The following is a 22,999-nucleotide window of genomic DNA, read 5'->3' as shown; positions in this document are numbered from 1 at the left end:
AAATAGTAGGAAATTATATAAAGCTTGTCACATTTAAATATAAAATGCGGCGTAAGTAGTAATTTGAATAATAAAATTAATTAGTGATTTTAGATCATATAAATAGGTATTTTTTGTATCATTACGTATTGACATTATATATACGAGATGAAAATATCAGAAGAATAATTAACGTTAAATTATTAATAGTGCAATATATTTTATACTCGGCGCTTTCATCGAGTGTGAAAAATTAGCGTACGACGTCATCATTGATGTCTGCTGTTCGGGTAGTGTAATCTAAAATTAGATCCGTGCATGACAATAGTCTGTTTTGGTACGCGGTATCATGTAGCAGCTTCGAAAGGCGTGAAATCGGGTATTCTTGGTTACCGCGACTCATGCCGTGTAAATGGAAATTCCTTTTGCATGCCGTGCCAAGGACAGCAAACGCGGGACGACACATCGGGAGGCCAACTAGTCCGCAGCTTACTCGCAGTTTGCACATGGTCAACTGGGAGATCTATATATATAAATGCCATTTGCCGTAAACCCGCAATTTTATAATGGGTGTGTATAAGGAAAGTCGCGAGAGCGTGTGTTTATGCTTCATTTGTGCTCGTCGTGCAGTTTGTGAAGAGCGACGGATCAATGCAATTGTCAGTCATCATTGTGCTCTATTTCCCGGTTCTCGATGGCTTCTATTCTACAGTACGACGTTCTCGTAACGTACCGTGTCCCTCGATTTTATGCTAATAAATATTCAGAATTATCTTTGATAGTTTAGCGTTGTGTTCTCTATGATTTTTTTATACAATCAAATGGTCTAAGAGCGTATAATATTGTTTTTTTTTACGTTTATAGATTTTATTCAAATTAGAAACGAACACAGTAGCGTTAATTAAACAGTTTATTTAGGCAAACAAAATTATTTCAATTAATATAATACATATTCATAACTTATTGTTAAATAATTTTGTTGTATTAGCAAATCATTTATCACTATAGTGACAACAAATACTTGGTTTGCTGCGAGAGCTAATTAATTTAGCAATAGTAGCAAATTTTTTGTTGCAATAGCAAAAAGTTTGCTTTCACAGCAAATCAAATTTTGTTGTCACTTAAATTTCTCTCAGTGCAGTTGTTAACTGCTTTACCAAGTTACTAAGAATATTACGCCGACGATTTCCGTTACTGAGTTGGAAAACGTAAACGTAGCCGACCACGTCTGGTTTTCTTCGTCGACCTCGTGATAAGTGCAACACCGAGCGGGACTTCGATGTCTGCAGAAGAATGTGACTAGAGTATTGTATCCGAACCCTGAAAGCCAAGACGGCGGAGACTGGCGCCAGGCCTGCTCTCAAGCACGTTCGCTCCGACCACTTTTCTCTCGGCTCCTCGAAATTAACCGTCGTCCACTCGGTTGTAATAGCATTTAGCATGGCGGTTCTTTCTCCTTTTGCCTCTTTTTTTTACCCTTCATACACGACTCTTTATGATGATTTCGCCTTTTTGAAGGCGACACACTCGAGGTGATACTCCCCTACTCCACTTGTGTGAGCCGATTCCCGAGAGGTCGCCGTCTTCCGCAAAAATGCAAGACAATCATTTTAGTTTTTAATTTGGAGAATTGAAACTGAAACCAACGAACGTACATGCGTAATCGGTTTTCTCTGGAGGTTACGAATCATAAAAATCTTACATTGCATTTCCGTATACTCGTAAACTGATTTCTCTGATCTTCCCCTGTAATTATATACTCTATAGTTTCCTCGTTAACTTGGTTTTATGAGTTCCCGCGAATACTATGACTTGAATTCATTGCCACAGCTTAAAGCATAATAAGGTCTTTCTTTCGAGTGCACGATACCGCAACTTAATAAAATTTTGTACAATATTAAAAATAATTTCTATAATGATAACACACTTTATTATTACCAGGAAAATATTATACGTATGCTTATTTATATATCTTATTAAAATATGCTTATTTAAAAGGGTTGTGCAAATTTTTTTCTAAAAGTTTCGCAAGAGATGAGATATTATTATAAATAAACGTGTTTATCGATGACTGCTTACAGATGACTCTACTTTGATTTACTGAGGATGGCATCTACAATGGGATTGCAGCAGCAGGCTGCATCCCAAGACACAGTGGATTTTGCCGGTTACTTGCAATCTACACAATGCCATCAGACAGAAGGACAGGTGCAGGGTTGTCAAAAATCGCCGCATCAGGAGCACAACAGCAGCTTTACCAGCACGAAAGGCTTGCTCAATGGACCCGGGCAGAACAATTGTTTCCTCAACAGCGCCGTACAGGTAAGAGACATTGCATATCGTCGAATCGTATTTCACTAAATATTATTAGTGAATTCCATAAATGTATTTTATTTGATTATAGTAGAAAAAGGTATCTACAGAAAAATGGATATAAAGTCTACTTAAATACAAAAAAAACACATTGGATTATGGTAGAAAAAGGTATCTGCAGGAAAATGCATATAAAGGCTAATTAAATACAAAAAACATATATAAATCACACATGCGCACGCATACACGTGCATATACGTATACAATTCTGCGGTATCGTATACGTATTTCCAGAAGGTAAACAAGCGCCTTAAGTATATGCAACCCGCTGAACGATCCTGCTGTTCGGACTTTCTCGGCGCAAGTAGGCGCAAATAAGCGTGTTACACGTCAAGCTATATAATCAGATCAGTTATAAATAATTTAATTAATTAAATATAAATTTACAGAGAACCAATATTAAAACAGTCCCGGCAAATAAGAGAACTTGTTTATATGATAATATTTAGTTTTTTTTTATTATAAAGTTTTCAAAACTACGTGTGTAAGAAAATTATCGCAAAATGTATCTCAAGTTTAAATGCGTAAAAATAATGTGTGCAATAAGGCCAACCTATACATTTTATCTATAAATAGAAATGCAAAAGTTTGTGGTCCTTGGCATTCGAAAGACGTCGCGCATCGATTCTCGCTTGCCATTTTCTCGAAGACTTTTACGAGTCTTGCGTCGTCCGCGATTTATGAACATAATCCATCGCCAAATCTTTAAGCGTGCGTTGTCCTAAGAGGTCTTTCGAAGCGTGCGTAAATATTCATGACCGGCGGTAAGTGACGGGACACATGGGGGACGTCTTTCCAACCGGATCGTGAGACTGCTTTTAACTCACTCTCGTGTGAGAGTATTGGTATCTCTCGGCCTCACTGTAAACTTCTCGCCTTTTAACGGCAAATTTTACAACGCATTTATTGCAGTCGGGCTACTTCCTCAGTTAGGGACATCGACCACCGGTTCTAAAGTCCAGATGAAGAGAGGAGTCGCGTTTATTCGTATATTACGCTTAAGAGGCGGCCGAGAGTGCCGTATTAAATATGATTTATTGCCTGGACAAATTTGAGGAGGTAACCACCTCTGAGAATTAAACGCCATGATGAGGCACCAGAGAAAACATCTTCTTCACTTGTGTTAGGTTCACCTGCGATATTTTAAACTTTTTATTTTGTTTTCTAAAGAAACAAGTAATCCTTTGCACACTTATATGCGCACGTATGTACATTTCATTCGTTTTCTCTTAAAACAATGGATCTCGTATGGTCGATTTTATTTAAAAAAACGCAAATGCTAATTCGAGAGAAGTTACATTCTGTAAGTTGTCGAGGCCTGGTCGTGAGGCACGCGTACTAATACTGCGTCTTACGTGACATGTGATACAAGTGTTTTAAGCGCAAACCGCGCACGCAGCCAGGGTGTGGTAACTGCTTTGTCTCGCGTGTTACGAATGGAAAACAAACGGCGTGACAGTGTCGGTTTTCCTTCGTGGCCGTATAGTAATAGTTTCGCGACAGATATTTGCGCCTATAGCACTTTTTCGCGATGGTGCATCATGCGCAAAGATATATGTCGGTATTGATATAATTACATGAACGACGAACAGATATCGTACAGACATTGAGATGAATTGTTTATGAAGGTCTAATTGCGTTTCCAGGTTGCAATTTTCCTCCGCGTAATACCGCTAGGCCGTTTTAATCGGCTTGCAAAGTTCCGAAACGGATCGATGCGGAAGTTGGGGTGTATACCCAACGGGCCTGGTGCACCATCATCGGTGCGAGCTTACTGACGAAGCGACGATACGAAACTTGTTTTGGTCGGCTATCGCGATGCTGTATAACAGCCTGCAGAGTGTTTCTGATTTCGTTAAAGTGTCTGATGATCGTTAAACGGCCGCGTTATCGTTTACGGGCTGCCACGCTGGCGCTGCCAGCCATGGTGAATAACGGCTTTAAACGCTCGCGATAAAAATGCATACGTATCTGCGTTCCCATCCCTCTCTGGTGATACGTGATAGTCACCGGTGAGAATAGCGGCGTAACAGCACGAAGCGTGCATCGATAACGTCAGCAGTGTGCCAGCGGAGAACTACTTACATTTCTGACGTGTGTTTTTACGCTGATCATGTTAAACAAGCGACTTCGAGAGTGCTATCAATCTGTCGACGATGTCAGCAGAATTCAAATTAGATAATCCATGGACGCGATAAGCAGACAATCGATTAGAATTTTCGTTACAAATTCGCTATAATTTTAATAGATTTAACATTTTGATTATACAAAGCTATAATATTGTTATGATGAAAGACCTAATTTTTTAGATTTTGCTTGGCCGTGTACGGCCTTTTTCACAGTAGATTTTCCGAATCGTTTCCAATCGTGCGTCGCAAGATGTTCAATGTTTTGCGGTGCACGTCCATAAAAATCTTCGATCTCTCGAAGAAGCGGGGAAGCGTTCGGACGCGCGATCACGATCGGTTCGTTCGGAATGCGCATAAAGCATTCACGATTACCAGAAGCAAATTGCAGGTTACGAGTACGGCGTATTCAAGGAGCTTCAAGGAGTAGGTTTAAAGTTCTTAGTGGCTACAAAGTTTCAGGTCGCGAGGCATTGATCCATGCTTCTCTGTTGATATTCCGTTTTGTGCGAATCGAAATATTGCTCAGCAGTATTTTTTTTTATCGTTATAAAATCTTGCACATTAATCTTGCATATAAACAGAATCTGCGGATGAACAGAATTAATTTCGATTTAAGTTTTGATATACGCAATCGAAATGATGTTTCATTCCGTAATGTAATATTAGAATCGCAAGTGAACAAAATGATGACAGCTCGCTTGTTCGAGAGAGTTGCGAGAAAATACTTTTTTCTTCTTGCTGTTAATTTGGTGACAAGCCTTTGTCTTGCCTTTCGTTACGAATGCGTTACGAAGAGAAGCGGTATAAGAGTAGTTCTTTCTAGCTGTTTAGCTAGACTACCGTACATAACGGTGCTGCAATGTCCAAGCAATAACGCTATTTTGTCACTGCTTTGCATTCTCGTGTGATTTATGCTTGTTATTATTCGCATATTTGCCGAAAAGTTTGAGAGATTTCTTAAAAGAGTGTTTGCCGTATTTAACTTATATATTTTATATTCCTCAAAAAAAGAGTTCGAAATATGATGCATATATGCAACGTGACTGAGAGTTAATACTGATCGTATACTATACGCGTGCAATAGTAATGGCATATGTAACCTGTTATTATTTTCGTAACACCTGTCATGGAACAACTCGTCGATCCGAACGAAACTTCCGGAAGCAATTAGGCTATTCGTGTGTTTGGGGCTGCACTCGTTCGTGCGGACGAATCGATTAATGCCATCTGTCTCGCTATATAAAATATATGTTGAGAAATATATATTATTTCTCATTTAAATTTATTATTGTCGAGTTTTTTTTTTAGATATTTTTATATTTTTATATTTCTATATTTTGCTGAGAAACTACTTTTTTTTAATCCCACCAAATTTTATTTTTCCATTTTAGCTAGTTTAAGATATTATTTAAGCTGATTTTCGCTAATGCAATTAGATGCAGTGGTGGAAATTGTAACACGTCACGGTGATTAATACGTAGCATTTTTTGTTTTGCTTCTGTTTCCGGACGATCCTGTGCCATCGTCCTCGCGTTCGTGCTTTCTGCACCCACGCCAGCGCAGCCGAGGTTCAAGGTTTCTCTCGCGGTCGCGCTCATAAAGAGGCGTAGCTTTCATTCTCACCGTCAACAATAATCGCAAGAAAGCGGGATCTCTCAATACGTCCGCCGTTTTATCGACACTCCCACTTCTAACGCATTAATGCGAAAAATAAATGTACCCACGCTCATTTTCGTATACGCACATTATCGCGTTAATTAGCTCTTATCCAATTAAATAAGTGCCCCGTTCTTCGCAAGCGTAAAAGAATGGAAAGCAAGCCGCAATGTCTTTCAAACGCACACATTTAATGCATTTTACACTGCATGTTACAAATGTTCTCATAGTGCAAGACAAAACGGAGCTTTCTCCTTTACTATTTTCTCCCCTTGCCTTGGTGTCACTGGCTGTACAGCGCTTCTGTTTTACGCGATTTCCGTATTCGATGATCTGGTTTCTCCATTATAACTGTATACAGCGCTTCTGTTTTACGCGATTTTCGTATTTGATGAACTGTTCTTCGTTATAATCCGTTATAAGGATATAACGTTATTTGTATGTTACGATCTAAATTCACATCTTGTACATAATTGAAGATTACGTTGTCGTAGATTCTCATGTAAAAAAAACTCGTGGATAAAATATTTGCTAATTGTATGAGTCATTTATATTATTTGGAATCTTAAGTTGACTTTTCTTGGCTGCGTGAGCGAGACTTCCTGTTTGAGCTCCGTCGAAAAAGGAAGCGCCGAAACTCAGTGCTGATGTAATTGTTGAAATCCTGTAACGGTATGAATTATCGTTCGATGTTTTTAAACTCTATTATTCACATCTTACGTTTTGGATGCTCATATTTCATGATATGCTCTAAATAGCGTGATGATTTGACCACAAAATACCACTTGAGAAGGCACGTCTCTTTGGAGCAAAAACGGTGCTGTTGCTCAGGATAAAAAAAAAGCCGTATCTTCCAGCTGCCGGTACGTGATCGCGATGTACACCTGACCCGATCTTCCCTTAGGATTTAGCTTTGCGATTGGCGGAGCGAGGGTATAGGATACCAACACGTGCCATCTCGGGGACACAGCTGTTTCGCGATTCGCGTAATACAGATGCACGCCTCGTGGTGTCAATCCAGAGGGAAATTACTCAAAGAGAACGGTCAACAGAAATTTAGCAACCCTCGATAATTTGCACCAATTACCTTATATGTGACAATTTTGTTTTATCTTCGCCGACTTTGTGCCTCTGCGTGTTTTTTTTATCTTGATCGATGTAGATTTCAGTGATACGATTTTAGCAAGATCTCGACTTCGTGTCCCTTTTTTTGCGGTAAAAAGAAGTTAAACTTAATTGCGTCCGCGGAGCAAAGCGTCGTAACGAAAGAAACGGGTGTGCCCGAAGGTCCCGTGATGTCACAAGTCGCTGGCCCATGAATCCGGGACTCGTTTCGGTGACAATAGGAGTAAGACGCGGCGCATGTTTGTATCGAAGGCGCGCACAAGTAGCGCCCGCGGACCCTTGAGGGAGAGCACACGCGTGGCTAATGGCGGATGGGGAACCTGCTACGCGATTCTGACAGCAGGTGTCTGGGAAGCGACTTTTCTGACTCATCGCCAGGTGATATTCCTGCCCCGATGCAGGAAGGAAGGAACCGGAAACTCGCCCGCAGAAGGCACAAAACCGCCTCTCTCTCTCTCTCTCGCTTTCTTCACGAACGAAAGCAAAGCTCCGTCCGTTGCTCGTCTCCAGCTTTGATTTCGTGATCAAGAGACCGTGTCGTTACTTCGCGCATCCTTCAAACTTCATCCGTTTCGCCACGGCTTATTAACTTTACCTTGCCGTAGCTGATGTCGCGCTGCAGACGGATCTAATACTCGATTACTCGGTGTATTTTATGGTTATTCGATGTTTACTATTACACAGCTTGCTGGTCATGTAGACTTGTAGACAAACGAGAGTAAAAGTTAAATCGATACTACTATTTATAAAACGATCGAAATAATGTATCGTATAAAATATTAAAACAATCTTTGTAATATTTTTGCACGACAAAGATGAAAAATTTTACTTGAAAGATTTAATCTAATTTAGTTTTTCTTTGTAATTACGTATTTACATGCAAAATTTGACTGGTTTGAAAAAGTAATATCTGTTTTATTATAATTTTTGACATTAACTGTCCATAAATTTTCTTTTTACCGTTATTAACCACTTTATTTTCGAAATCATGTTATCGATATGGGCCTCGTCAATTTCTCAAGATAGCTTCCAATCGCGAGTGAGCCTACGCAAAGGCATAATGTCGTACATGGCGAACCACGGTTACACAACGGTTGCAATGCTCGTTCGAGGAAGACGAAAAGGAATAACGAGAGGAAGAAATGGAGAAGCGAGAAGAGTATACGAGGCGGGCGATGGTAGGGATTAGGACGGAGGCAAAGTCGGCCTAGAAGGAGAACACAGAAAAGGGAGCCGTGTCTAAGAACCATACGTGTGGGAAAAGTCTGCGATGCGAGACTGAGAAACGCGTGCGTTCGATCGTAAGTTCGCACGTGCATGCATGTGTTGTCTTACTCCCACACGCACGCACGCACGTGTACAGGTACGAGTAAATGTGTCTCGACCACCTATACGCGTGTTAACGTATATACGCGTGACTTTTCTTTTCGCTCATGAAACTCGCGCTCCACGACACATCGTCGTGTTCGTCAGATAGCATATGGAAATTGGCACTTAGTTGCAGGAAGCGCGAATAAATTAGCTGCTGATTTTCTAAATTTCCACGAAAGAAATTACGTTTTCCTTGAACTGACGCTCGCAGAAGAAAAATATTTGAAAGTAAAGTCTAAATAATTTATAAAAAAAGATATACATTATTATTTTATTTATAAACTTATAAATATATTAATTTATTAATTCTACTGATTTTTATTATTATTAACTTTTGAAATTGCTAAATAAAAATATAAAAAATTTACTTTGTAATTCTCAATTGGAATAATTTCGGTCAGTTTTGAGTCATAACTCACGGTTGGTCTACTTTGTTAATTTGGGCCGTCTTCTGGCAGGACTTATCCAAGTTCCTATCTTTATACTCGAGTGACTACTTTAATGTGGATCAGTCTGTGAAATCTAACGCTTTCGATGGTTCGAAACGCTCGCCTGTTATAGTGCGTCTGCAACACGAAGGGTTTTAGTGGACCAGAACCGTCTCGCTCATCTCAAGTTCTGGGAACTGAATCTTGTCTGTGGGATAGAAGTCGCAGCGCTTGCGCACGTTTCACCTAACACCAGTGATAAACTTTCTCGTGATAAACCTTCCACGCTTGATGCTTCCATTGCAGTTTATAATAACCGGAGTCATCTCGCTATAAGAACGTTAATAACATATATTTTTTTAAGCTTTTTACTATATACAGATAGTTTATTTTATGTGAATGACAGTTGCATTTTCTTTTTATTGTTCGGATATGAGTCGTTCCGAGAAGACCGGTTACGTTTACACTTTTAACATGGATTTAATTAATGATTTGCACGACGTAAGAGAGTAGTATAATAAGTTTCGCTTTTTAGTGTCCCGTTTAATGATGACGAAAGGCGCAAGCGTTTGCGACATGTTCATTTCACGCGACCCAGTTCCGTTGTTGAACGTTTATTAGGAATCATAATCGGGCTTGCTCTCGGACAACAAATGACGTGACGGAACACGTCGAGATCATGACACATCGCCGTACATAACAGACACACTTGAAAGATTGCCGTTTAACATACTCGCGATTTGTGTAATCTCGAGAAATTCGCTCTAGCGTAACACATTGCTTTTTACCTCTGGCGCTATCAATGACATCACCGCGTACTCCCACATCGTCCCGATCTCGATCACCATGATTCCATGAGTGGTCGTTTAGAAGGAACTGCCGCGATACCTGCGTGCGTGATGTGACTCACGATTTCGAATATCCTTAAAGGGCACGTCGAACCGCCTTTCGACATCATCGATAGATCGGAAGTCCGCTTTAAACGGATGTACCGGAAACCAGTGGTGATTTTTATGGCGGAGAAAACAATTTGCCTACGATGAACTGTTATCGTTTCTCTAACAGTAAATCAACGACGTCCGTGCGGCGAAACTGCGTTTACACGGAATTTTAACGCTTTAAACGGGAGCATTGTGGGCGCGGTCGCGTATTACACAGTGCAGGAGCGCTGCAGAAGCGAGGTGAAAAAAAAACGGGGGGAAAAAGAAAAGAGCAGGAGAGTGCAACCGCGGCACGGCGCGGCGGTTAACTACCGCTGATAGGCGCCCGGTTATCCGTTCTTGCGGTTCTTCTAGCTGCACGGCCATTCGACGCATTCCTAGGTTCTATGGCATCGATGGCTAGGCACGCAAATGGAAGACATTTCCTTCTATTTTCCATTGATCATCATATTTTTTCCCCGCGTCTTTTCAACCGGCAGAACGATTAAGCAATTTTCTCCTCGCCTGGAATTTCGTTACGTGTGCGTTAGACGCATATCCTGCGCGCACGATCATTTCCCGATTCTCAGTCGTAATGGATTACTGTGATGAAATCGCCACCAATTATCGTGCCGTTGAAATTGTTCCGTGTTTAGTTTCGCCAATGAAGATGTCATACAGATGCTTCATAGCGTAGTGAATATTGATGATATTCGTGGTGTAATATATAATTGCCTTAAATACTATTTAATATTAAATAATAATGATAATAATATTGATGATAATCATGATATAATTGTATTAAATACTATTTAATATTAAATAATAACGATAATAATAATATTAATATGTTAAATAATAATGACATGTACTGTCAAATTTTGACGAGAGGGAATATAATATTTATATATAGCCAATGTCAATTTTTAGGATTTTAAGCTTTTAGAAAATCATTAGATATTTGCCTTATAAATTTGAGATTGTATATTAAAACCTTAATATGCGAAATGTTTTGAACATGTAAAATGGTTCAGAAATGGTCGAAGAGTAATGTATCGAAGAGTAAGATATCAATTCACGAATAATAATAATTCTTTGACGCTTTGGCGCAGCAATTATATAAATAAACATGAATTGCAAAAAAGATGACGCCTCCGGAGAACGCTAAGAATGTTGCAGACAATTACCGATGTCTTTTCGATGTTTTCCTACGGTGGAACGTAACGTACTAATGATAATGATTCAGAAAGCTCTTCTTATCCCGAGCTCGTGCCGGTCATTTCGCGCGAGTAACTCGCCACGATGGGGTACGGGAGAGGGCCCGTTTTCGAAGAAACCCCACGGAAGACGCTGCTCGTAACGTCGTAAAATATGCAGTTAATGTGCGCAAAGTGCCTCCCAACTTCTTTGTGGCTAAACTAAATGTCCAGGCTTCTCCCCAGGTTCTTCTTTGCACCGGAGTGTTACCTTTGTCTTTCTATAAAACGCGCAGGCAACTTAAATCTGGACGGTCTCTGAGAGCAGTGACGACTTAAAGAGGATTAGAACTTAAAACATGATCAAAATACAATCTGCACTTAATCAATATTTAATTTTTTATGTATTAAAAAAAGAATGTTCTTTTATATTTATTAAATTCGAATTTTGTGCTTTATTAATTATATAATCTGATTTAGCTTGTAACACCGGTAACAAGTTTCATCGTAGCAGCTTTTAAGAGAGAGGATTATTTATTTCAAATTTCTTTCGCGTATTTTTGTTCCAGATCTCTTGAAACAGTTCTCCGCTAGTACTGATCACTTATCAATAATACGAATTTTCTTACAGAAACAAATTATGCATTCGAATCTTCTTAATTACCAATAACTTTCGTTATGGGTAATTACTTTTTTTTTTAAATAGATAATATCCATCATTATGTGAATTATTATTGCTACAATTATTGAATTATTGCTCAAGTTTTGTTTGGATCGTTGCTTAAAATCAAGATTTTACTATGTATTGTAAGATACGTACATTCCACACGAAAAGAACGGTTTTGCCGAAGTATCTAAAAATTTAGCTTGATACAGATCTGAAAATAATTTTGTTGCACCATTAAAATAATTATGTAGAACAGTCAAACTGATTGCTAAAATGTCAAAATTTTTGACAGCCTTATCATCATACTTCAGCGACCTACTATAATTATTTTGATGGTGCGACAAAATTATTTTCAAATCTGTATAAGCTAAATTTGTAGATACTTGAGCAAAACCGTTCTTTCCGTGCACTGATGCTTAATTAAAAATGAAAGTATACAATATTAGAGCGTTAACTCCTCCGCACGCAGGAGATGCGCATTAAAAGGAAGAAAAGGAAGTAGCCAACGGCAGCAAATACAGAGGAGCGAGTTTTGTTCTTAGCCTACTCGGAGAGGCTCGTGGGCAAGTAAACACGCGTTCGTACGAGACATTCTCATGGGAATCCTCATGCTGAGAATCGTTAGTGCTTGAATTAACGGCGGACAGGTAATCATCATCGTTGTAATTTTGTTGCTCTCTCACGACTCGACGCAACACGCCGCCACGCCGCCGTCGCCTCGCTATATTACTGACGATTTGGTAAGGTAATGTAACGCGATGATGCACCGTGATAATATCGTCGCTAACAAGGTTTGCGCTGGATCATCATCATTTTTATACGTTCTATCATTAATGCGTTATCGGTGACGGAAATCAAGACGCCTACATCTCTAATTGTCGTACAAAAAGTAGGATCACAGGTATATATAACGATCGGTTATAATCGCTCGACGTTTTAATGTAAATTTTATTGCTCGATCCCGTAACAATGGGGATCACGATTGAAAATTTTATTAAAAGATTTACAGTGTGTATTCCATTTGTAAAGATACGTTACGCTATATTATCCACACAGGCGAGACAGGAGATACGCTGTTATCAATTAATCAACTTCAGAAATAAAGCTAGTATCTGGACACGGTAGCTGCCTCACGTGGGAGTAATCGTCTCGAACAAGTCTGGCGTTTTTAACTCGATCCCTGAGAATTGCTTCCTTCGATTCAGCAATGACTCATTGCAGTAACACAATGATCCCTGGTTTTCCGCCTACTCTGTATAACTACTTTTGATTATAATGCAATTAAATTGGGAAATTAGGGATTTAAAAAATCGAACTTTTTTCAGATATTTTTTATTGATACAATCGATAGAGAAGTGGGACACGCTATATAATACGTGAAAGACCATAACAATTATGATAGAAGAATAGGAAGTTTTCTTTTTTAATCTTTTAGGCGATATCTATCTACTTACGAAAAATTTGCACTTTTTGATTAAAGAGAGGATAGATAATAGCTTGTAAACGAGATAACCTCGCTCTTAATTGAGGCTAGAAGGGAGATTTCCTTGCGCGACGAGATAACTGAAGAGAATGCAAAAGCGAGAACGTAAACGTACGAAGGAAGAGGCAAAATAAAAAAGTGGCGCCGCAGACTTTTTATGATGAATAATTCAATTAAAGTGCAGAATAAACATCCATTAACGTAAGCACAAAAATGAAGTCTCACGTTCTCTAATCATAATCATTTATCAAATTTTGATAAGTTTTTTAGTGCGTTTTACAACCAGTAGGTACTGGCGTTATATTAATTACGGATATAATAATTATTAAAATTTAAAAAGATGAAATTATCGGTATACAATCTTTTCGTAACCGTATGATTAAACGACGCGAAGCGGTGTGTGTTGCGCCAGACGAAAGAAAAATCAAAGTATCCAGTGGGGTATTATGATGCCACGGGAGTACATCACACTTTATATACCGTCTAGTATCAGGGCCAATCGGAGTACACGTCGGGGACCCCGATATTATTAAGGCACACTTGGGACTCCAGGTCCCACGTGGTTCAGCCACCGTGACCACGTGGTAGGCAATGGTATAGTAAAATGCCCACGAGATAGGAAAGATGGTGGCTGAATGGGAGACTAAGTCGAAAGGGGGCAGGAGAGTGTGGAGGTCAGGTTAAACCGGAAGCCGTCACCGGAACAGCTTCTACTTCGTAGATTCACATGGCCGACGTTCACCTGCAGAGGTCAAGATAATTTTCCCGTGTCAGTGCAAATGCTTGCATCAGATAAAAAAAAAAAAAAAACGGTTTTGCGTCGATGCCTATTGTTTCTCTTTCTCAAGCGCCAAATTTGCTTTTGTCATTTGTGATGTTCGATTTGCTTCATTAGTTTGTTAAATTATTACTAGTTTCTAATGTATCCTAATTTAAATTAAAATTTTCTTAATGTTCTTAATTATTGGAAAACTAACAATAAGAAATAACATTTAAACAATTTTTGTTTTACAAAAAAGAAGATTAATTTGGCTACATTCATGACATAATATCCTTTGAAAGCATCTTCAAACGTGACATTTTGTTGCGCTCGAAATATATCTACGTAAAAATCAGAAAATAAAATTCGGAAGATATAAATCCAAGCTTAAGATAGAAACGTAAGTATCTTTTAGCATTTACGAATAAATCTTTCTCGCGATTTATCGGATGAAGAACCGTACGCCGTATGAATATGTAAGAGATAGTAGATGTAGAGATGAATACATGCTAACAAGTTACATACTGAAAGTGATGTTTATGTGTACGCATTAGAATTCAAGACTTTATTTAACTAGGTAATCAAAATTGGTTATCCAAATAAATTAAGCTATATTAATTGAATTTGATTTTATTGCAAAAGATAACTGTTGTAATATGATTGTATGACTATAGATACATTTTTTAAAATTTATTTTGCATAACCTTATAGTGAATTATTATAGCGTATTAAGATTTGTCATTAATGATTATAAGAACATTAAGTTAATACGTTATAACAATAAAATAACAACAAGTTATAATAACAAGTTATAAAGATTGACAAGCAGTAAACGTAATTTACTATAGAATTAGTCTACATTAGTTATTTAACTATATTTTTACATGTTTAAGTAATTGTCGTGTTTTTTAATTAGTTGTTTATTGTTCTGAATATCTAATAGAGTCTATAGTATAGAGTCTAGTATCGATTTGTTTGATTCAGCCTTCTTCTGACAGTTAAGTGCGATATACCGTGAGAAATACCTATAGTTTCCAAGGGTAATGATCTGTGGAGAATTGTTTACGACTGAAATGTCGTAACGAATGGAAATGTTATCTACATTGCTCTTGTGAGAATAATACAGACAGAGAATCTTAAGACATTCATAAACAATTTACATGTACAAAATATTTCGACGATAATTTTATCAAATTTTATCTTAATCTTCTTCATGTTTACTAAAAATATTAACCTAGCTTTGCAATGCCTGTTAAGTTAATTAAAATTTCCAAAACATTAAGGCAATATCTTATCTCGTGTTAGAGTAAATTAATTAATTCACGTAACAGTAAACGACATTTTGTCACTGGGACTTTCGGAGAGGTGTACTTTTAAATATTTAAAATAGCTTGGAGTGGAGAAAATGAAGTGTCCGGATGGAGCTATCTAGGACTCGGTGATGTTGATTTAAATGCCCGGTGGCGTGTCGACAGGTGTACGTATTTGAAGGTTTTATAGCTGATGCTAGCAGGTACATTCTGTATTAGTAAGTAGTTCGAAGGAGAGAATCTCAATATCGATAAGCGAATACCAGTGATAGAACGTACAGGTATGCATAGCCACGCCTCGTAGATACGTGTAAGCAATGCGTGATAATCGCAAATCGTTGCAACTCAGATACCATATTCCTTACTCTACTGTTGCTTTTCTTTCCTCAACAACAGGTGTTCTTAAACAAACGTTATAAAACCAAATAAAAAACGTTTGCTTCGCATTCAGTAAATATAATTTACAATAAAGATGTTTTTACCAATTGGCTACTTTTATTAATTATAATCGTCACGACGTTTTCGACCAGGTAATCAATCAAGTCGAGTAAAAAAAAATCTTTATTGGTAATTATTTACTGCATGGCAAAGCAAAAGTTTCTGATTTGGTTTAATTACTTATACACCGTTGATCTAATAAAGAACGGTGTTTTATCAATCTTATTGTTTATTTACCTTAATATTTACCGGTTATTGCGATGAATATTACATGTCTGAGTCAAATTGGTGAAGATGCTCGTCACAAATTGTAAGGAGATCCAGGTTTGAATTGGGGCCTATTACGTATCTTTTCACGAGGTGAAAATGCGAAAAGTGAACAGATTTACTAGATTTTGACCAATGAAATCGTAGATATTCTAGTGAATTTTCTCACTTTTTTCATTTTTACCTCGTGAAAAGATACGTAATAGGCCCCCTCTGGAGTGATATTTTTTGCAATAAATTCTTTATGGTGATTTAAAAAGGATGCTTATTAACATCAAAGTTAAATCGATTGAGAAGGACCAAAACCAATGGTCAAAACGTCATGACGATTATAATTAATAAAGATATAAGTCAGTTGGGTCGGTTAAAAAATCTTTATTTATTGTTAAAACATTATAAATTTCAGTTATTAATTAAGTTTATCTTTCTATGGTTGTACTAAATTAAATAAATGTTCTATATTATATGTATCTCTATAGTTGACAATTTAGATTTTTCAGTAACTTTTCTATGTCTCTTGAAGGAGAAATCGAATCGCTCTTATCGAAGAAGAAATAGTAGAACAGTAAGTGTTAGTGCTTATCGGTATCTAGCAATGTTACAAGTTTACAAATATAAATTGAGATACATCTTACATATTATAACATATATACATGTAGATATAATCTCAATAAAAACAATCTCCTGTGATACGTGACTCGATATCGAGACGTGCACGTGCTCCCTGCGTTCGTATATACGTCGTGCATGAGTAATATTGAGGTACCAGCTGTGAGTAGTACTACGATCACGTAGACCGTGATTCAAAATGGCGACGGCGGGTCAACATCCTCCCGCCCTGGAGAACGCGGTCCTGCGGCGGAAGGCGCGCTTGCTTGCAGCCATCGTATAGTGGCGCCGCCGAGCAGATCTTTTTAACGAAAACTGGTTTGTGGAAGCTGCGAGCTGCGACCGTGGACCACTCTCGCTCACGATTCGTTTGACCTCGGTCCGCGCGTCCACAGAGAGGAACAAAGAACCGCTCACTCTATCCAGGAGAGAGCTCCTTCGAATATACGCGTTGTCCCAAATCTTATGCATGAATCATGGAAGATTATGAATTTAACTTGAGGTTGCTTGTTGCTTTAATAAAATTGAGAATATATCTTTGGATAATATAAAATAATTCTGGTTATACAGAAAATATAATTTAGTTGATATTTGTTGTAAAGTAGTAATGTTTGTAATAATTGTAATATGGAAATGTTAAAACTTATGACCTGGTATAATTATATTCAAAAAGAAACGTTCGCGAACACAGCGCATTCCTTAGCGACGTGGGAGATTTTAATTTTTAAGAGTAAATGGATGGTAATAACATCTTACGCAGCATGGCGGGGTCCATCAGACCATCTTCCCGCCACGATGGCCGGCGTTGAAATCACCCTTGGTATAAATTCGCGGGAACCGTGCACCAATAGGGACCTTTCCCGCGCTGATGCCTTTTGTCCTTGGATGCTTTTTTTGAAAAGCAGAAGCGATGGTAAAGGTCATCCTAATGGACTTACGGAGATGTTCGTTTCTTTCACAATTCATGCTTACGATGCAGTGTGCAGTAATGTTTTTTACGATATGTAGGTGTAAGAACATTATCCTTGTAATTTAGCTAAAAAATTATTTAATAGCGAAACTGTACCTAATATCGCCCTTGTTCCTAATTCCGCATTCTACGATATTGAGATTGTTACGTGTTGAATTCTGTCAGTGAGCAGTGGAAGCTGTTGAACAACGCTATTTTGGGCGATCTTTTGTTTTATTTCAGTCAGAACTGTGATATAAAGCGTAGCGTGGCAGTTCATAGTTTCAACGACGCGACGTTTCGAAATTTCGCAAGAGGTGTCTTCCGTTATTAATACGGCAAAAAAGATACGTACCAAGAACGAATGTCTGTTATAAAAACATGTGATATTGTGTCTAATTTAATTCCTAAATTAGAGATATTTGTTGCTAGCCATTGTTGTAATTCTTTAATCGGTTATGTTTCTTTCTTGTGGTATTCCTAATCCCGCCCTCTAGGAATATTCATTATACCGCCCATTCTTTCTAATTGGTCTACCTTTAGAATACCTGTGAAGCTCCCTCAGCCTCCTGTCCAATGAGTAACAGGATTTTTTCCGAGAGTAAATCGCCCAGGTGGGATGCTGACCACATCATTTCATCCAACAGTCCGTGAAACCCCATGAGCTTTCTTAATCGTTAAAAGGGGATATCTTTAGCTTGTGTGCCCTTTTTTGAGTTGGGTCTATTTTCAGCATGTATTGTGTGTCCTAATTGTATTTTTAATAAAAATGTGTAAGGGTGCGATATTAGGAACACTTTTTTTCGATATTGTCAAATGCCACTTTTTTTCTTTTCTTCAGAAAAGACAGTTAAAGTAAACTTTGAACATATTCATGCCATGGAGACCACATTACGACAATCCTAGAATAAATTAATAAAATATGGTTTAGTTATATTCTTATAAGATTTTTTAAGTCAAAATTTTAGTTTTATAAACTAGGGTGCGATGTTAGGTACAGTTCCCCTATTATTGATTTTTTTTGCAAATTATTTTTATCTCTGTATGTCGTTTTACTTAATTTTACCTATAATGCACTACTTAACAAAATAAAATATGGCGATTATAATTAGAAACTTTCTTGGATGAGACTAATTAAATCTTACAAGCAAATATTAAATTCTGATGATGCCGGCGTGCTATCTGCGTTCGTGGATACCGTTGTAACTTTACAACAGCATATTCGTTATCGATCTTTTGTTACGCAAAATCAACCGCGAGCACACTTTCGATCGCTTGATCTGACGAACAATGAATACGAACAATGGAATATCTGATGTCTATACTGTGAAAAAAGAGAACGCGCAGAGTCAGATAACGAACTAAAGATAAACTTATTTAAGCTTTTAATATTTATGACGTTTTGAAACAAAACTTTGAACAGCGTATTGTGGATGATAATTAATATTCGATATCCGTTCATTTGATCTCTCATATATCGTACAAGACCTATTCCTGTTTAGTTTTTTACAATCGATAAAAGGAAAGGGGTCTCTTAGTAAGGAGTGGTGATAATCGTTTTAAATTGAAAGAGGATAATGATTCTAGTCCGGAAACTTGTTCGCCTTCGGCGGAGGAAAGGCACTTATACATACGGCGACTCATAGAAGACGCAGCTTCAATATTTGTACCAAGGAAAATGTCAAGTAATCGCGCAATTAAAATATAAACTTCTAATTGATAAAATGATAAATTGATTTCAATTTATTTTACATGCGAGCTTCCTTTATCCGTTAAAAAACATATTTGTATCTGTGGCTTTGCATCAAATGATACGTTATCTTTTATCCAGAAATCGTATTTATTTATCTCTGGGCCACCTACGGCGTGCGCCGAATTGTAAACATGGAAGTGCGCGGGACAATTTGGCGACGACCGTCGCCACGACGACGACGACGACGATACAATACACTTTTACTCCAGTTTGTATCGTGGAACCGGTTCTCTCTCTCGTAACAGGCCACGCTAGCCTCCTTTACTACTCATATACACAACTCCGTCGCTTCTTGGCCTCTTGGAAAACCGGTTCTCCGTTGATCCTCCTCTCGCATATCGTCCCTCCTTCTCTGCCTTTCCCCTCTCTTTCTCTCTCCCTCTTTCTTTTTCTCCTGGTAGTACGGCCTCCTGCAGGCTATACGAAAACAACGGGTTTTCTCCTCTCGCGCCGGAGACTTGCGATGCGATCGTGGTTCCTCTCGCGCGCGCGGTTAAAATGCATGTCAGCTGTATTAACCTATCTATCGAGTGCATGAAACTCGTCCTCCTTATGTCGTTGCAAAATAACCCACTTCTGCTATCAGCCAATTTTTCTTTACGCTATCTCGCGATGATAACGGGAAATGATTAATTTTTCTAGGAATAAAAAGACAATTGTAGGATTGGTTGAAGATAGTTAAGGTGATCCTAAAGCCGTGATCCTAGCCGGTTTTTTTTCTTAGCACTAATCTTTTAATTGGCTTTATAGAAATGCAAAATTCTTGTCTAGAATTAAAGTACGCATCAAAATCTAGGTCATGGTGGTCGAATTTATATGTGGTGGTCGTCACGTATAACAAAAAATATTAATTTCTTTTCGTTTTCGATATAAATTCGACCACCATGACCTAGATTTTGATGCGTACTTTAATTCTAGACAAGAATTTTGCATTTCTATAAAGCCAATTAAAAGATGAGTGCTAAGAAAAAAACTGAAAAAAAACTGGTTAGGATCACGGCTTTAGGGCTCCTGGAATCTCGCCGCGGTCATATGCGATCGTGACGTCAAAGGCGATAAATGACACGCTGAGAATTCTAAATAAAAAGATATTTGGATGAAAAAATATTTCAGTTCGCTTTAACACACTTATAAAATATTCCGAAAACCGTCTTTTTCCCTTGACAGTTAGTAAACAGCCGTAAAACGAATGTACAATACGAAGCCTAGTCATGCAAGCTTGCGCAGACGCATGACTAGACTTTGCACATTCATTTTACGCCTGTTTAAACTGTCAAGGGAAAAGGATAGTTTTCGGAAGTAGATCTAACATATTGCCGCGGCGAGTACCTACTCAGGAGCCTCAAACCAAAAGTATCAATCAATTAAATATTTTAAATATTTCTCATGCGTTTAATCTGATTTCTTATGGACGCCGCAGAATGGCTTAGTGCTTCTCAAACGTTTATTTGATTTACGTCACATTAATATACGACGAATATTTGTTACGTGCTCGGGATTGACGAGCAAATACTGGAGCGGATACGTTCACCGGGAATTCCACGTGAACCGCGCACGGTTGCGCATTGCAAAACCGTTTTTGCGCAAGTTCCGCTCTTTCGCGCGTTCAATTCAGACATTTTCTCGATATCGTCTTGCTCGGGCTAGGGCATTAAATCAAATGATGATTCCGCTTTAATCTCGACATCCCGCCACGTGCGTATAAACGTCGCCTCGTTGATGCCGCCTCGTGGACGGCATTCGCCATCGTAACAGCGTAGAGGAAACCAGTTTTACCCTCGCGCGCTGCCGCTCTCTTCGCCTGCTCTTCGTGGCATTTCGTATTTTTTTTTCCTTCTGCGCCGTAGTCGTCGTCGTCGTCGTTTTCTTCTTCTTCTTATCGCGGTGAACGGCGCACGTGCGGGTAGCACCTTGGAAAGTCGAGAGACTCGGCTAACACTTCGCTTGAAAGAGGGGGAAAACAATAGTGGATATCATTAAAGTCTCCGAAAACCGACTGGCGATAGAATTGTAACTCTTATTCACGTTGCTTTTCGAATTTCTTTGGGGGAAAAAAACTGCTGATGGTCATTATGAGATAAATGTTATTAAATATTGTATTAAATATTGTTAGAAGACGGTAAAATCAGAATTTTCTTGTTTTTTATTGTATAACTGTACTTATGAATGACTTATGACACTTTCTCGCTACTTTAGTAATTTATATTTCAAATTGGACCACATTCCGCGGCGGGATTCAATCTCGCTAGTCACAGTCTTTTTAGATTTAAATTGTCAATCAGAGCGTTTGATCATAATGATTGAGCACTTGTCGGCTCGATGTAATCAATGAGTTTGTCTTTTTTCTCGGTGATAATTATGCTGATTGCCTTGGGCTCGTGGTCGGAATTCGCCTACTGAACCTTGTAGGAAGCGATCGAGCTGCAGGTGCACGCTGATGCAGTGATTGCACTTTCCCCTCACCTTTATATTGTATACAATTCGACATCAACATACTCTTCTTAGTACTTATTTTCATTCACAGTTGTAGCACGTGCGTGTCACTTCGATGTGGTGTAATAAACGACATCGGTATGGTATACACGTACGCATTTTAAATTATCACAACGTTTTCTTAATTCGCGGTACAATTACGATCACTGTGTTAATTATTGAATTATAATGCAAATATTTTGATCAGAATATGTTTACACTGAGAAAAAAAAATCGTAGATTCAAAGAAATATTATTTGATTCAACTAAATGCAGCGGTCACGGGCTGTCAAGCTAACATTTGTTAATTCAAAAAATATTATATTTAAATAGATTCAGAATTTCTTGATATTACTCACGTATATTTGATTTAAATATATTAATATTTGCATTAAACAAATCACTACAACTAAACGAGTTTAGCCAAATTTACAACATTTTTTTCTCAGTGTACGAGAAGATTGCATTAGAGAATTGTCTCGTGATTAAGAGGACAAAATTTTTAGAAATAACGAATAAAAAGCGAAACTAATAGAGAAAGTATTGTCATGTAATAAAATATTCATGAATAATTCGTAGACGAATGTGTAAATAACATAATTTTATTTATAGAAAAATAATGATATGTCGAATCTTATTTACGGTGAGAGAACATATCGGATGCTAGCGGTTTCTTTTCAGGTTGTTACCTTCTTGTGGGAAGTGCCCGTGCATTCATTTGCTTAACAACTTTCCGGAAACGACCAAACCAGGCGAGCTATGCAATCTCCCGGGTCTACAGTTATAGCAAACCTCTCGCATATGTATTTCGTAAGAATCTGGTCATCTAATCTATCTCGCGATGTTTGTGTTTTCTTATCAAACAGCAAGGTTCCATCAATTCTCACAAGCCGAGTGTTTTCCTATATGAAAAGTGGATTTACATTTTCCAAAGATACGTATATATCTTTTATTATTACTATCCTAATATGTGCAAAACAAATTTATTCCCGATCCATTACACGTATGTTTTACACGAGAGAATTCTCAATGAAATAATCATATCACTTCTATTTGAAAGATTCATGAGTTGCGTTTTGTAGCTAGTTAAGATTATGTATTTCTCTCTTGCGAT

At 38.0% G+C, this 22,999-nt stretch overlaps 1 protein-coding gene across 6 annotated transcripts in view; it reads left to right on the top strand.

The window, feature by feature from the left end:
* The window catches only part of LOC112452623, a 69,816-nt gene that overhangs the window by 19,227 nt on the left and 27,590 nt on the right, over positions 1–22,999 (top strand). Inside the window, exons 2-3 of one of the 6 annotated variants that reach the window (XM_025012934.1) lie at positions 190–549; positions 2,061–2,301. In XM_025012934.1, the coding sequence (XP_024868702.1) occupies positions 2,086–2,301 (216 nt within the window). In that variant the 5' untranslated portion in view covers positions 190–549; positions 2,061–2,085. Of the gene's footprint in view, positions 1–122; positions 550–618; positions 691–2,060; positions 2,302–22,999 lie in introns of those variants that run through there. The other 5 variants (XM_025012939.1, XM_025012938.1, XM_025012936.1 and 2 more) reach the window with 5 other exon arrangements.

The sequence above is a fragment of the Temnothorax curvispinosus genome, unplaced genomic scaffold (genome assembly GCF_003070985.1).
Source record: "Temnothorax curvispinosus isolate PA1 unplaced genomic scaffold, ASM307098v1 QBEX01003544.1, whole genome shotgun sequence".
In the NCBI taxonomy this organism is placed as follows: domain Eukaryota; kingdom Metazoa; phylum Arthropoda; class Insecta; order Hymenoptera; family Formicidae; genus Temnothorax; species Temnothorax curvispinosus.
The sequence above is the reverse complement of the archived record's forward strand: the minus strand, read 5'-3'. Positions and strand labels throughout refer to the sequence as shown.